This window comes from Hesperophylax consimilis, chromosome 10, assembly GCF_061612785.1.
Source record: "Hesperophylax consimilis isolate HC1 chromosome 10, BYU_Hcon_1.0, whole genome shotgun sequence".
Lineage (NCBI taxonomy): Eukaryota > Metazoa > Arthropoda > Insecta > Trichoptera > Limnephilidae > Hesperophylax > Hesperophylax consimilis.
In genome coordinates, this window is record NC_142845.1 from 26,004,740 (window position 1) to 26,021,010 (window position 16,271).

Consider the following 16,271-nt stretch of genomic DNA (forward strand, 5'->3'; position numbering starts at 1 on the left):
AAATACTGAATTTGCCTTGTTGTCAATTTAATAGATCCCTACCCATTTATTCGATTAAATGACAACTAAGCAATTTTGTGCCATCAGGGCAGGCGCATCCTGAACACACCTCACCCGAAGAACCCGGGCACCGGGCTACATCACCACACGTAGCGAACAACTAGGGGTGACCTATGGCAGAGATGTTGGTTATCCAATAAATGATTGCGGGGGCAGCGGTACCTAAGCCCGCCTCCCAAATTGAATTGTTTATTTTGTAGATACGTAATATCTCAAGTATGTGACATTTCCTCCTATTGATTAAACATAAGTTGCTTGACTATCCGATTTCATTTCAACAAGACGAAGGAACCACATTGAAAAGATCGGCTGTTTGACCATCCATTCCTTAAGCCAGGGCTATTTTTTGTCTCCTTTCCGCATGCTTCATTCAAATTCACGGAAAAATCAAACAGGTCAGACAAGAAGGGCACCGTCACTATATGTACACATGTTTTTTGTTTAGTTTTTACCAGAGTCCAAATATTATGATCATTAGTTCGGAAGGACCAAATATTTATGCTATATTAATTTATTTTCTTGAAGTCTCTTTGTGGTAGACTTGACTTTATAAGAATGCAAGACAATGACAATGGGATGCTGGTGTAAGTCAGTTAGGCATTAAACTGGCAGAGGAAGGATGAAAGTAGATCTAATGCTCTAAAAATGAGATCCCTGAGGCGTACGTATGGTAAAACCATCTACCAATGACCGTGTTAAAATTGTGGAGATCCAAAAAGAATGCAAGGCTGACGTAATGGATAAAAATAATAATAGTGGCCAACTTTTTAAGCTGTTTAGTGATAAAATCATCTCAAGAGTACTTAATGGATAGGAATGGACACTGATGGATGGGACATGAAAAAGGAGAATAATTGACACGGAAGTGAATGGTAGGAGAATTTAAAGGAAGACTTGACACAATCAAGTTAATCAAATACTTCAATTGGACCATGCTAAGATTTTGAATAACAGAAGTGCAGTTAAATTATTTTAAAGAGCACACGTTATGTATTTGTGCACACCGATAGTGGTTCAAACTGGTACAAACTAGTTTGTAACACCCGCCCGCAGCCCCCTCTTACTCCGCAGTAGTTCTCTGATACAGGAAACTGCTACGCAAGCAGAAATCTATTTGTTCATATATATCTGTATGAGGCAATTGAACGGGAATGAATGTGCCGAAGCGTTCCTCTCATTATGCTTACATTATCCTTGGATTCTTTGCGAATCTATTCCACACAGGATCTAAGTTTTATAGATTATGACATGCATCAGGGTGTCTCGAGACGCCACCCAAGTAGGATAAGACCAAGAAAATGAGATAAGATTTGAGTCCTAAATAATACAGTAATCATTAGGTTAACCTCAGATTTTTTTATGTATGTGCTGGTAATATCTTTTATTGGAAAGAATGTGAGACTGACATCTTGCATGAGAGAAAACTATTTAGGTATATAAGAGCATGCAAAGTTGTCCAGTATCTCTTTGTTATCAAGATAAAAATGATGGCCTACCCTAAAACTCGCTTTCTGATTGTGATCGCAGAATTGTTACCAGATGGGCGATTCAAGTTCTACTTAAGGATAAGAAATTGTCCTTAACTGTCCTTAACCTTAAAATTAACAACTTTTTCGCTGTCATCCGGGAGAACTGGTTATCACAGTTAATGTCAAAGTCAATAATTTTGAGGCTAGCCACTGGACCTTATTTGGCCATATTTTGGCCAATTTGCGAATGCCCGCGAACTTACGCTGTCAAAAATGTGGGCAATTTTAAAGAGATATTTTAAAACATTTATTGGAATTATTTCGTAAGCTCCAGGGCATTGGAATCTTCGATTACATAAATCTAACTTAGTAGTTTCACACTCTAACAAAAGATGTCTCGCATCTCTTCCGACTTATTTGTTATTGACATTCCATGACCGAAATTTTTGATTTTTTTTTTCATTGATCATGTGTTTAAATATTAAAAAAATGAATGTTAGAATTTAAATTTATAGCAGTGCTTATGAACAAGGCCATATACAACAAACAGAAGTCATAATATTTAATATTGCTCCAAGTAAGTACCACAAACGGCAATTTTAAAGTAAATAATAAGCAGAATTCAAGCTTTATAAATTTTAAAATTTTTCATATAACAATACAATCTGCAGATTCTGTGACCGCCGCCCGCCTTGGACCAAAAACCTAATCCATTGTTTTTTTTATGATATCAAAATTGGTACGGTTATTCTGTTTGCTGTCCAGTTAATCTGGTTAATTTTTTTCTCAGAATTTCACTAGCATTTTATTTTATTTTGAGGATCCAATTCCAAAGCAGGTACTTAACTGATTAAAGAACCGGTATAACCGCTGGGATCATCACAGTAAAGTCAGAAGAAGTTTTAAAAATGCCAGAATATGAAATGCTAAGATTTTTTTTATAAACAAATGAAGATCGCCAGTTGAACGGCATTCACGCATTAATAGGCCATATTGAAGTGCGAGACGCAAGGAACGCAAGTGAAATTCGAATGATTCGAGTTTTATCAAATTTTTAAATTATGTTACCATGATTACTAATAGATAGATAAAAATACAATAAGAATAAAACAACTGCATTAAAAACAATATTTATTTATTTAACATCCCAAAAATAATATACAATTTGGATATAGTATAATATTTAAATTACAATACAACAACAATATACATCTATGATAACATACAGTAGCATTCTAGGCATCTGTCGGTCACTCCTGGACACACTGACCCCCAGATTCCTACCGACCCCTCAAACCTTTTTCTTTTCCAGAACTTCCTCCCCAAAGATGACAGGCCCTGAGGGAAATTATTTTTCCTCGGGGCCTCCTGTGTGGAACTAATGTAAAAAGGCAGGAGTACTTCAAATAGAAGATAGGTGCAAGAGGTATTTTCAGACTTTAGTCCCGTAGTGATTTAAAAACCAACATGGCAATATTAATTCCTATAATATTTTTAAATATGGGTAGCTGATATAATTCTACGGTTAAATTGGGTAAAAGAATATGCTGTTTAACTTCGATTCACACATTTTCTTGACTTCCTCTGAAAACATAAGATAAAAAAATTATTGCCAAATTATAAAAAAACTGTTAATTTAATAAATATTATTAGTACCTACCTACTTACATTTAGAAACTTGAAAACACAAGAAATCAATAAAAGTGAATGAATAATAATATTATTATCAAACTAGACCACACAGGTTATTGCTAATATTTTAACAATGAAAATAATAATATTGTAATAAATATAATATTATTTTAGATGCTGGTTTAAATTCAATAACAATATAAATTTTAAAAAGCTGGCAATCTCTTTTATTACACATCAAAGGCAAAAGGTTACAGGTCAGTAAATTATCTTAAAAATTTGAAATGAAAAATAACAGATTTTATAATATTTTTAATAAAATTATCATTCGTAATTTTTATTTATGATATCATTTAAAAACATCTCACCATTAATTTCTTTCAAATTCGCATTCTTGTGTTGAATTATGACATAAAACTCCCTTAGATTTGAAATTTTTCCTATCACCCAAAAGTCATTCATTGCCTTCATGATGATTTCTCCATATTTTTCCAAACTGTAAAGAAAAAAAGGTTATTAATTATATAAGTAATTATTAATCGCTCAATGAATTTATTTATCGAAGAAACCCAAATTTTAATATAGATAAAAATATGACTTTAACAATGACATTGCAATACATCTAGAATCGTTATTGTCTCACAAAATTGAAACAAAACGTGGCAAGTAACAAACACACTTGCGTTTCCAGTAAATTCTTAATTCAAACGTTGTTCATGTATGACAAAGATAGACATTTAAAGAAAATAGTGTGTATGAACGAAATAGGTATAAACCAGGTGGCGTTTTCATATTTAAAATTTGCGACAAATAGTACATCCTATATCACGAATGTGAATGAGATGACCCTGCACTTATTCGCTTATACTAAGACGAACACGGATCACAACATGAGACGACTTACTGCCAGTAGGCTTTTTATACTATGTGTTGCTACTTCCTTCTTCGATATGTAGCTAAATATCTTCGAGAACAATTGAAATAATTGTATTATTTATAATAATTAGTAATTTTCTTGTATTTTCGTATGAAATGTCATTCCTTGGGTGTTTGCCATGTAATAAAAACACTTCATCACACACAAGGTCATTTTGGCGCTCATTTACGCTATTTGGTTAAAGACAGCACACAACCACATGCTACGCGTGACAGTTTTACTATATCGAAATAATCAAAAGAAGAACAATCTTTCACTTGCCACTTCCAAGATCTCTACAACGTGTCTGCAGTTTGTAATGTCACTGAGTTTGACCTTATTTCGTACCACCCATTTTTTATGTGAATACCACACAAGAGTATCAACTACTACTAACCGTTTGAAGCCAGTGAGACTATGGCATCCAGAATTGAGGTACATTGTGGGGCTGAAGGTAGTAGGGAGAGGAAGGAGATGAGAATTGAAACAAAAACAAAAAATGATTGGTCATTATTCATCATAAATACCATTGTCTATCAGAATGAATGTCCGCAACTAATTTCAAAACTTCTGGAGTGACGGCAATGTTGCCAGTGTGTCTATTATCCAGATGAACCTGAAGACAAGAAAAAATATTATTGACAATAATTATGTCATGATTATCATAGGGTGGGGTTTGACCTTTACAAATGTTCTCCACAGGCCCCCATCCCTCACCATTCGTCTCCAGTACTGAGGCCTTCACACTCTGCTCCAATACACTTCTTCCGTGGCCTGCTTCCGAGTCGCTTTCATTGGACCAACCTTCTTTTCTACAAGTCTCATAATAATTTGTATCGAAGATAAAAATGCAATTGCAATTATGTACCGATAGATACAAAGTAAATTATACAGATTATGTAAAATCAGCAACATCATTTGATTTATAGATAATTTATAAATTTATAATGCGAAGATACAAACTGCTTCAATGAGATTAAAAAATGATCAAAATCGTATTAAGGCGATGCCATACATATTAATGCAAAATCATGTGTTTTTGGTTTGAAAATTTGGTCACCTAGAAATGTTTCAGATGCTTTAATTAAATACTGCGAGTAGAATAAATCTTGGCCTATGAAATGATCGAGTATTTTTTACATAAGCCTTTTTATAAGCCCAGAAAAAAATAATGTATAAGGCCTATGAAAACTGCTTTAAAGTTCAAAATCTCCTACTTACGAACCCATTTTCGGTTATGATTTTATTGTATAATGTGGCAAATTAAGTTATTTATAAACTGATCGAAAAAAAATTAAATATTTATGCCTGAACATCCACAAAATAAAATAAAAGGCAATTTTTGGCCATGTTTTTTTCTTGTATAAATCCAAACAGGCGGATGGTGTTAAGCTGGAATTTAAACCTTATCGCCATCTACGTAAGGGTTGTTATTGATACCGGCTCAATTTAAAATATTACACGACGTAGTGCATCGCCTTAATAATGACGTAATGTGGATAAAAATCATTTATGTTTAAAAAAATAATTGGTTTTTGACACTTAACGCAGGTTACAAGATTTGAACTTAAGCCATTGAAAAAGCTTCGTCATTGTCTTTTATGTGATACATCAGAGTTTACGCCAATAGGGACGCTGTGAAATGTTTACCACAGTCCTGGTGCGCCGAGGCCTTGAAAGTTAATGACAATTTCTTACCGTGCTTTTGTATGCCAGATTAAGTTGATTGAAGTAAAGGTATTTGGGACCGGCTAGATCGGACTGGTTTCCGACGGGGCTGCTCTCTTTGTCGCATTGCTCCGCTATCTCAGATGCTATGGACGACAGTTGCGGGCCAACGAATGTGTCTATACTTCGCATCAGTTGCAGAGAGAGCTTTGACTCTGCTGTAATTAAATTTTGTATAATAAATAAAATAAATAGGTGAAAAACAGCCAAACTAAACAAACAAACAAAAAACTGTTAACCTCTCAGACAAAGACATTTATATACTATGTGTTCCTTTGAGAACTGTCAAAACGTGATAATTTTTGTGTTATTTACGAGTTTTGCTAAAAGCATCATAACTCACGTCTTGGGAAACGTAGCCTCATTCTAAAAATTGTTTTGGAAAGATTATGAAATCCACTATCGAATTGTGTTGTTATAAGTAAATATTTGCGTTTCTAAATATATATTTTATGAAAACGTCAAAAATATGTAAGAATCGATAACCATTATTTCAAAGCCGTGAAAAATGTACTTTTTTCTGAGTATCATAAAGAAATAACACTTTATATATTGAAGAAATATAATTAAAAACTATTAGTCACCTCAAAATATTAACCGTCCAAACTAAAATATTTTTAATAAATTATTTAGAAACTCAATAAATTATAAACGAACAAGATGACAGATTCAATTGGCTTAGATAATGCAGTTCTACGTTCCATAGATATTGTTGAATACAGACGCGTAGCGTTATTCATTATCGATACTCTGTTTTTTAAATCATGGCAATCCGTATACTAGTGATGGAAATAAATCGATTTTTGTAATATCTCGGGGATTACGTGAAAAGACGTTCTAATGTCTTGACCGCTATTATCATATTTACGTCTTTTGACGTTCTAATGTTCTGAGTGGTTAAATAGGAAATCAACCAATGCCCCATACATAAAAGGCCTGAATGCTGATAGTCAGATAGATGCCGCCAATCTTGTTCAAACATAAATTCTTAAATTCTGATGAAAAACATATTTTTTACATTAACTCCAGGAGGCCCTAAGGAAAAGAAGTTCCCTCAGGGCCTATGTCATCTTTGGGGATGGAGGGTCTTTTAGAGGAGGGTGCGGAGTGAATATGGATCTTGAAGAGACCCATGTTGTAGGAGGGGGGAACACAGAGGCAGGCAAATTGTTCCACAGACGAGCTGTTGAACTCAAAGTCGTAGAAGCAATCCATTCTCATGTGGCAAATGCCAACCGTGTACATATGTTGGGCGAGCGTTTGGCGTGTTTCCCGACTATGCACCGGTGCCGAAGAAATCAATGACGCTAGTTTCTCAGACCATCGTCCATTGTAATTCCGATAGAACAAACAGGATACCTACCTGACTCCTGTGCTCTAAGGATTGTAAATCTGTCTGTTAAGAGAGGAGAATATATCAAACGGACCACCCTTTTCTGCACAGAGTTAATGGTTTTTTTCAGGTATTTCGGGGCTCCAGACCAGAGGCGGCTTCCAAATTTAACAGTGGAATGCATTTTAGATTTGTACAGGGTGTACAGTGCGCCCAGCTTCTGAGAGGCTAACTTGATTCTGGCTTCGATGGAGCCCCCGTGCCTGAGCTGGTCACTTATAGTTACATAAACATATAAATGAAAGGAATGTTGGGAAGATTTGTTTCCATTGAAGGAGACTAGATTGTCATTTCGGTCCCTTTAAAACATAATCAGACATGGATCATGACATGGGTCTTTGAAGCATTTGACTAGACTAAACATTCACCATTACTCCAGTTTTTATTTCTTATATAATTAATAACTAATAAGTGAAACATGCAAATATGAAAAATCATAGATTGAAAGGAGATCTAAACCTAGATCTACACAAGTCAGTTATATAAAATGAAATACAAAGGTATGAAACGCTCATCGTAACAAGATGCCTATATGCGAGACACTGTCATTGGATATAGGAAGAAGTTTAATTTATTTAATTTGTGAAAATCTCACCATCGATAAAAAAGCAAATGGTAGCCGCCAGAGCTCTATAAACGACCATATAGTAGACCTCCACGGTGGCCTCATAGTTCAGATGGACCTTGGTGACGCGGGCCAGGTCCGAGGGCTCTCTGAACCCCCCCGGTGGGCTAACGTAGCAGCCGTAGTGCTGCGCCGAAATGCGGGGGCCCCCCTGCAGCTCACGCTCCACGTGGGCAGGCAGCAGGGTGCCCACTAGGTATTTGTAGATCACTTGCATGTCATTGGGGGATATGCCGTTCCTGGTGAAAGAAATTATTAATTGAGTAAATGATGGTGATTGGTGAAGTATAATTTTTATGAAAAGGCATTTAACCTGTTGAAGGCCGAAGCATAAAACAGAAAAATATTAGAGGAACCTGAAATTTTATTAGCCCAAACGATGCTGGTTTTGTTTTTTATACATTTTTCGAAACATTAAGGTCAAAATCGCATCGCAAATTATTCTAACAAAGATCATATTAGAATGCTCGCACGTTATCCAGAGACCCATCGGCGTTCCACTGGTTAAATATAAAAAAAAACTGAGACTTTAAAAAAATATATTGTACATACATACATATTTTTTTCTAATTTTCTGTGATTTTTGACGGGTCTGTGCCAGAAACAAATAAAATTTACATTATAGAGGGTAACCCTCTCTAACGCGCAGATAAATGAAAGCATGCTGAGTCTTTTTTACTGATATAACAATGGAACTTGCTTAACCCATTTGAAGTTATTTTTACTAAAACTCCCTACAGAAAGAGATTAATTTTTTTTTGCACTTAATATATTGATCAAGTAAAAATGCCGTAACTTTTTGTTATTGTTTTTATTTTAATATAAATTTTTCACATTATGTTGATATTGAATCACTCTAAAACTCAAGAAAATAAAGTTATTTATGAGGTTTCTATGAATTAAATAATTTTGTTTGTTTTGATTATATTTTTTCGAGTCGCATTTGAAAATTAACACATTGTAAGATAGAGGGGTTAAATTGGCGCCACTTGGACTTAATGGGTTAACTAACAAGAACACCTGTTAACAGTTAATGTGTGCAACTTGAGAACAAGTTGAATTTCCGACTCGTTCTTTCAGAAAACAGGTGCCACAAAATAATTTATGTTGAATAACTCACCATATTAATTGATCATTGTAGAGAAAAGCAGTCTGTTTGATGGCGGGGAAATTAGCTTCGATAAGATTAACAAAACACTGAACTCTGAAGAAGGAGAGGCGATCGAGTGGAAGGTATTGCACTCCTTGGAACATGTCCAGCACATCGCAATGGGGCAGGTCCAGTTGCAATAAGTACTGAAAGACAAATTAAGTTATGTATTATCAAACTATTCAGAACACATTAAGTTGTCTAATTCCTTGTGTACTTTTAAAAAGAATGTTAAATTATTTGTGCTCTATTAATTTCTAGGTATAATTTAATATTGTTGGTAGTTAAACTATTTGTTTATATGATGCAATTCTCAGAATGGCAAAAGACTTTATGATTAACTTACAGGGTGAAAAAAGTTTTCCAGCTTTAGTCGCAATAAATCATTTGGCATATCTGCAAAAGCCCCCATGAATAGTCGAAATAGTCTGTGTGCTGCAGATAATATGGACTGCAACACTTTGGTCTGGACCTAAAAAAAAATAAAAAATTATATATATGAACATACATAAATTTAATCTCAGAAGATGAGAAAATTTATTGATTTTCAAAAGAATTAATGATTATGTACAAGTAACACCAAATGAATTAAACTTTTCCTTTCAAGAATTTCAACAAATAAGTCAACGCAACTATTTTCTGGTTAGGTGGGGAAGTACCTGGCTATTCAGATCTGGTCACCAAATATGTCCAAAACCATTTCAAGCAACGTTTCAATTTTTAATGGTGGTCTTACACCAGGGCAATACTGAGAGTACCTTCTGCTTTAGAATGTGCCTCAAATTTACTATATGTTATTTAAAATGAGTAAATTGTGAAATAATATGAATTAATCACATAAAATTTACTTGAGCACGCCGATATTCGAACCCGCGACCCTCATTCTTAACAGAAGATATTATTAGTGGAAAAGTTTTATATAACTAAAAAAAGTACTTCTTAAGATTATTGCTTTACATTGATGCCGAAAAATTGGAAGTTTAGGTTGGTGTTAGATCTTACCTGGTCTCCGTGATATTCAAAGTAGTGACTTCCATCCGGAGAGGTCTTTTTTATATACGGCACATTTACAGTCTGAAAAAACACAATAAATCCTAAATTATATATTGATACAAAATGGGCTCAGGCCTGTAAATATATTATGTTCTTCATACCCTGATTTTAACATTACAGGATCTTGCAAACACTTAACCAGATGTGCCAGTAATACGGTGCATGGTTAAAAGTATCTTTAAACTAACCATGACCATCCAGTAGTCTTTCTCAGGTTGGAAGAATATCTCCTTAGTCTTCTGAGTGTGCAGTGCTTCGCAATCATCAGGGGAAAAGTTTCTGAAAGAAGGGAGGTTAAATCAATTAGATAACGCATTCAGTTAGATTTGCATCTCCAAGTATGAACCCCGAGAACCGATGATATATGTACATAAATACTTTCAAACATGCTTGAAACTATGCGTAAATTGAAGCCATCAAAAGCAGTGACATTACAACAAGACTTAGGAGTTACCATATCACAGGACTTGAAATGAGAACCACACATCGCTGGAATTGTGAAAAGAGCTAATTCACTAACATATCTAATCAGGAAAACCTTCCTTGACCTAACACCGGACATGATGTTAAAAATATATAAAACATATGTGCGACCTCTCCTGGAATATGCTTTCCAAATATGGAGTCCTTACTTCGCAAAGGATATAAATCTGTTAGAGAGAGTACAGAGACGTTTCACTAAAATACCAAGAGCTCTGAAAGATCTACGATACGAAGATAGACTCAGGGAACTAAGATTACCAACCTTACAAGAAAGAAGAGAAAGGGGTGACTTGATCGAGACTTTCAAAATTTTATCTGGACATTACAGTTGCCCTAGCATCCAAGAAATCTTCACTACTAATAAAAATATAAATCTCCGTGGACACTCAAAAAAATGACCAAAACTCCTTTTGCATCTAATCCTAGAAAACACTTCCTTGCAAATAGAGTAGTGGATGCTTGGAACAAACTCCCACAACATGTCATCGATGCAACAAATATAAATCAATTCAAAGCTCTATTGGATTCACATTTGGAGAGAAGAAAGGACTTAGTTCAAACTTAAAACAACTCAATTACTGTCAAACTTGTTGTGAAATCAGATATGAGCGCATCAGCAGAATGCTGCCTGCTCATTACATAATAATAATAATAATAATCTTGGGAGGCGGAAATGGGTACCGCAGTCTCGGAAACCAGGTTGGAACGAGTCCCGGGTGCATGGGGTGAGGTTTGCCTAGGTCTTGGCGGCGGATTATATTATAGCCAATTGTGTGGTGGGCCAGATCGGGAGAGACTTGTTGAGGGAGACCTTTTCACCTCTCCAGCAGGACTCTCTCAACCCATTGCCTTGCAACACAGTGAGAGGAATGGATTCATATGTCCGTCACTTCTTGACATACAGACCCCCATATTCCTACCCACCCCTCATACCTTTTTCCTTCGTGGAACTTCCTCTCCTTCCTTTCCTTAAAAATACCCACCACACAGCATTTCCAAAGATGTCATAGGCCCTGAGGGAAATTATTTTCCTCAGGGCCTAAGAAGTGTTATTTTCCTGTGTAGCTAATGTAAATTTTTTTTTTTTATTAGATTCAATAAGTCCTTCAATGGACTATTCCAGTGGTCGGCAAACTTATTGGCCAAAGAGCCAAATGTTTTTTAATTTAGTAAACCGTTATTATAATTTTAGACCTACATTAAATTACTGGTACTCTCAAAGATATTAGAAGAACGAGATGTGCTATGAGCAGTTCGTACTGAGTGGAATTGTTTTGCCGAGTGTCGCCGGTTTTGTTCACCAATACTACTGCACACCTTCGCTTGCGCTAAGGTATCCGCACTAATACATAGAACAGATTTCTGTGCGTACACGTCCCGATACCGTTCAAAGTACCCTAATTAGGTAGTACTCCGGCTACGGTCCGGCGGCCAACATAGCATATCTCGTTCTTCTAATATCTTTGGGTACTCTGAATAAACCTTGATTTCACGTTTAATAAAGTTTTATTTGTTGATAAACAATAATATGAAAGTAAGGTATCCATAAATTTAAATCATGACTGACAAACACTTAATGCGAACACTGTCCTTGCATCTCCCTGGAAAGATTTAAGCCAGGTTTGTATGTTGTTGTTTTAATTTTAGGCATGATTCCAGGTTCTCATCAATAAAACAACTTCTCAGTTTAATCTTGATAAAGTTCATGCTTGAAAAAGATTGTTCGCATGAATGTGTAGAACCAAAAAGGGAAAGAACCGCAAACGTGAGTTTTTTCAGCTGATCGTAAGAGTCAGGAATACTATTCCAGACGTTGAAAATGATCATGTCTTCCTTTTCCAGGTCTTTCAAAGCAGACCACTTGGGTTGTGAACTAAGATCACATTTGTTGTTCTCCAATATTTCCAATTCTATACAAAGACGTTGAAATTTAGAGCTCCATGTCTCCTTTTGTCAATGCCAAAAGGAGAAAATTTCAACTCAGTTATGGTAGCATTAAGAGGATTTTTGACGAATGCGAAGGTCGCTCTGCTGTTTTTAAACTCCTGAAACCTGCTGATACCTGCTGCTTGTGGATATTTGTGCCAGAGCCGCACTCAAGGAGCCAAAGAGCCGCACTTTGCCGACCACTGGACTATTCAATCAGAAATAATGCAAGATGACAGAACACAAAATGGAAGACTGTGGAAGAAGACTGAAACATTATGCAAAAGCTCGGTAAATGGAGAAGAATGGAAAGCTTGTAGAAAACGCTTGTGGAAGAGCCGGAATTCCACCCTGGGATGTTATTAGAATTATTGCTCAGAAACAAACAAAATACCAACAGAAATTCTCTGCTCTTCATCCGCTCACCGCTAACCATAAATATATCAATGGGTTTCTCAACTTACACCATAAATTTAACAATAGCCTCACATAATCCGACCCTCATCTTCTTGGCCTCAATGTGGGTGTCATGGGGATAGTAATATAGAATTCTTTCATGTTCCTGAAACATAACAGAAAATATTAGTAGAAACATAACATAAAGTATTTAATTTTGCACTCATTTGACAGTGATTCACACCCAACATTGTTGTTCCTAACAATGTCTAACCTAACCTAACTCAACATTGTTGCTCCTAAAAATGTCTAACCTAACCCAAAATTGTTGTCCCTAAAAATGTCTGCTTTAGAAAGACACTATTTTTTCAATAAATATTTCCTGCCCATACCTAATGTTTGGGGTGTGTTTAATAATACAATACAACAGGGCAATGGCTGAGTTGGCATCGCGTTTGGGTCCGAACCAGGCGTTGTGTTCAATTCCTCAGCTGGCTAAGTCCTCCATCACATCACAAGCAACATTTTCCGCTGCAATGTGGTGGTAGTAGTAGGAAAATTTTAAAAATTGTCAGGTTATTCGTAACTCGGAAATGTTTGTATTTCTTTTTTTTAAGAAAAAAAGCTGACAGATAATTGTCGTAAATTGGGCGTATTCATAGATTGTCATTATTATTTAATATTTTACAGAATTACTCGAAATAAGGCTTTATTGAGTGATATTGTTGTTTTATCTGAGATACTTGTAGAATTGAGAATCAAACAAGAATGGAAAAACATACCTGTCCTTCCTTCGGACCTAACGTAGAATTAAATATAAAAAATCTTTTCAATTCACACTCGTTTTTAATCATATTGACATTATTTTATATCTTCAGCACGAATCAAGAATGATTTTCACAAAAGTAACACAAAGTATCAGTATTTCTATATTAGATACGATAATATATTTGAGATGATTTTATTTATTTACAAAAGATGATTTCGCCAGTTGAGTGACATTTACTTGACACTTGACGTTTCATCCATAGATAAAATAAAAATATTTCAAACCATAGATGAAAAGTGCACACAAATTATTAGTGTCGTGATTGGTATATTTGTGAACGTGTCCCTAGAAAATCGTAGACATCGAAGCCTGAAAATCTAATTGGAAAATGCATATTAGAAAAATAAAGGTTTAGAAATCGTACGATCACTGTTTCTATAACCATATGAGAACGCAATTTGTTTTTCTTTGGTATTATATAGCAATAATTTTGTAGAACCGTAAAAACAATCTATTTATGATTGTAAAAATTAAACATGTTACTTGTATGGAAAGCCCAAATAGACGATTAAAATAATCAATGAAGATTATTTTCGTTTGATATCGACGAATCAAAGGAAACGTTAAAAATAATACTTACGAAAAAACTCAATGTTTTGACTATATTTGTGCAAAATTACTTACGCTTCCGTAATAAAATTTATTCTAAAAACGCTATCGCTACAAATAATATTACAATCAACAAGTTGCGCATTATTTTCTCACGACTTCAGGCGTGGTAATCTTTTTACAGAGGACACAAAAATTGTCAAAAAATGAATTTATCCGCCATATTTGAATGCTCTTTTATTTAGCAAATTATATTATTATGTTGGGCATGATTTGAAATTTTGTTTTTGGGGTATTATACCGTTTTGCGCTACCTCCTTCTTTAGCCAACGTTTCGGACAGCATTGCAGTGACCATCATCAGGGCAAATGTGTAATCTAAGGTCGTGATGAAATGTTGTAATAGTATATAGTTTCAATAATAATATTATTGTAGTTGTGTAGTTGTTGCTTTAATATTATGTATTTTTATTATCTACTCGTGAAATAAATGTTGTGATTAATCCATTTTTTTTCAAATACAAAATTTGGATAAATGTAGTGATTTATCCAAGTTTTGTACGAAAAAAGCCGCGCGACCATTCCTTTTAACTATAATAATATGGAATTGATTTTGTGTTCAGTCCGGTTCATAGACGAACCAATCGTTGCGTCAAATTCGGAAACCGGGGGATGAAAATGAAAGGTTCTAGCTCCATCAATCTAGTCCCGCTGCGCTTTCGTGTTTTCTTCTTCCTTTCCGCAGGCTGCAGGTACGGATGCAGGGTGTGCATTTAGGTAATTATTGTTTGTCTGGGCTGATTGATTGATTTTTAAACCTTTGTGTTGGACATTTTGAACACTTACCTGATGGTATAATTGTAATTTATTGCATATATAAACACTCAACTGTTTTCATGGTATTAAACTCGCGTTTCTTTTTCAACAGGTTTCGGAAAATCGGAGCCCGACTTTTTTCACTTCGAACTTAATGCAGTGCGTAATTAATTTCAAGTGAGTTATTTTTGATTTATTTTATTCAATCTTTTAGCGATTATTATCTTTAGGAGTGGGTAGTTATTATTTGAGTTAGGTACAGCTTTCTTTTTCCTAATATTCGCGGCTTTTCACTTACAATATTAGGAGTTTTCCCACCTTTTTAACGGCGGGTTTCTACTGATTCTAGATTTCGGTCTTTTGAACCTGGGAATAATTTAGTCTATATGCGCCATCCGACATAAAGCTTTGAGAGATGTATAATATTTTTTAAATGTTCGTAATTATTACTGTTAAATATGTTATTTGTGTATCTCCAATTAGGTACGTTATACATTTATTATAATGAATAGAGTCTTTAGTTGACAGTTAGTTGGTAGGTGAGAGAGGCTGGTCTATAAATAAACCACTCACGGGCTGGACCATGGCTGAACTACCTAGTCATAAATAAACAACTCATTCCTACGCCACTACATTATATACTGTCTTCTCAATATCGCCAGAGTTACCATTGTTATTATCCTACAATTACCATTGTAATTCGTAAAGTTCGGAAATTTACGCAATGTTTACGCCCGATTACATCCGTCAGACGGTGGCGAGCAAAAAAATAATAATAATTATTAGGGGTTTTTCTAATAATTATATTTTTCACATTATTATTTTTTCATCTCCACCAACTTGGACATCACGCGCAATATTTTGTATTGCGTGGTTTTTATTATTATTGAAAACAGTTTTTCACGTCACCATTTTTATTTTTCGCGTATTGGCCAATTATGGAAATCAATATTCTGCAAAAAAAATTTTCAATAAAAATAATACTAACATTACATTGTATTATTTTGTTATTCTATTGTTACGTACATTTTACGTATGGCCGCCGAACACGGTTAATAATTTTACAAATATTTTTTCGAATTGACACTAACCCTTCAGTACCTACATTCATCACAATTGTACATTTTGCAATGTTTTCTGTGTATTTCAAATGCACTATATATGTCTTATTTTTTGATTTTCCGTAAAAACAAATACTGTTTTAAAAATTAGATAGAATTATCTTTCCGGTGCATGCATTTAAAATA

The 16,271-nt window shown here is 34.8% G+C and overlaps 2 protein-coding genes across 2 annotated transcripts in view; one reads left to right on the top strand and one right to left on the bottom strand.

The window, feature by feature from the left end:
• Positions 1 to 2,647: 2,647 nt before the first annotated feature.
• Ccz1 (vacuolar fusion protein CCZ1) lies at positions 2,648 to 13,848 on the bottom strand. Its single transcript, XM_089636192.1, has 11 exons — positions 13,614 to 13,848; positions 12,900 to 12,997; positions 10,215 to 10,305; positions 9,976 to 10,047; positions 9,320 to 9,445; positions 8,944 to 9,119; positions 7,794 to 8,062; positions 5,776 to 5,963; positions 4,605 to 4,693; positions 3,530 to 3,657; positions 2,648 to 3,113 (listed from the first exon to the last, which is right to left on the bottom strand). The coding sequence occupies exons 1-11, from the start codon at positions 13,683 to 13,685 to the stop codon at positions 3,055 to 3,057; spliced, it is 1,368 nt and encodes a 455-aa protein (XP_089492318.1). The 5' UTR covers positions 13,686 to 13,848; the 3' UTR covers positions 2,648 to 3,054.
• Positions 13,849 to 14,958: 1,110 nt separating this feature from the next.
• LOC149420530 (piwi-like protein Siwi) overlaps positions 14,959 to 16,271 on the top strand; it is a 69,669-nt gene continuing 68,356 nt past the window's right edge. The window contains exons 1-2 of the mRNA XM_089636766.1: positions 14,959 to 14,985; positions 15,137 to 15,201. The gene's annotated coding sequence lies outside the window, so the exon portion shown is untranslated. The remainder of the gene's footprint in view (positions 14,986 to 15,136; positions 15,202 to 16,271) is intronic.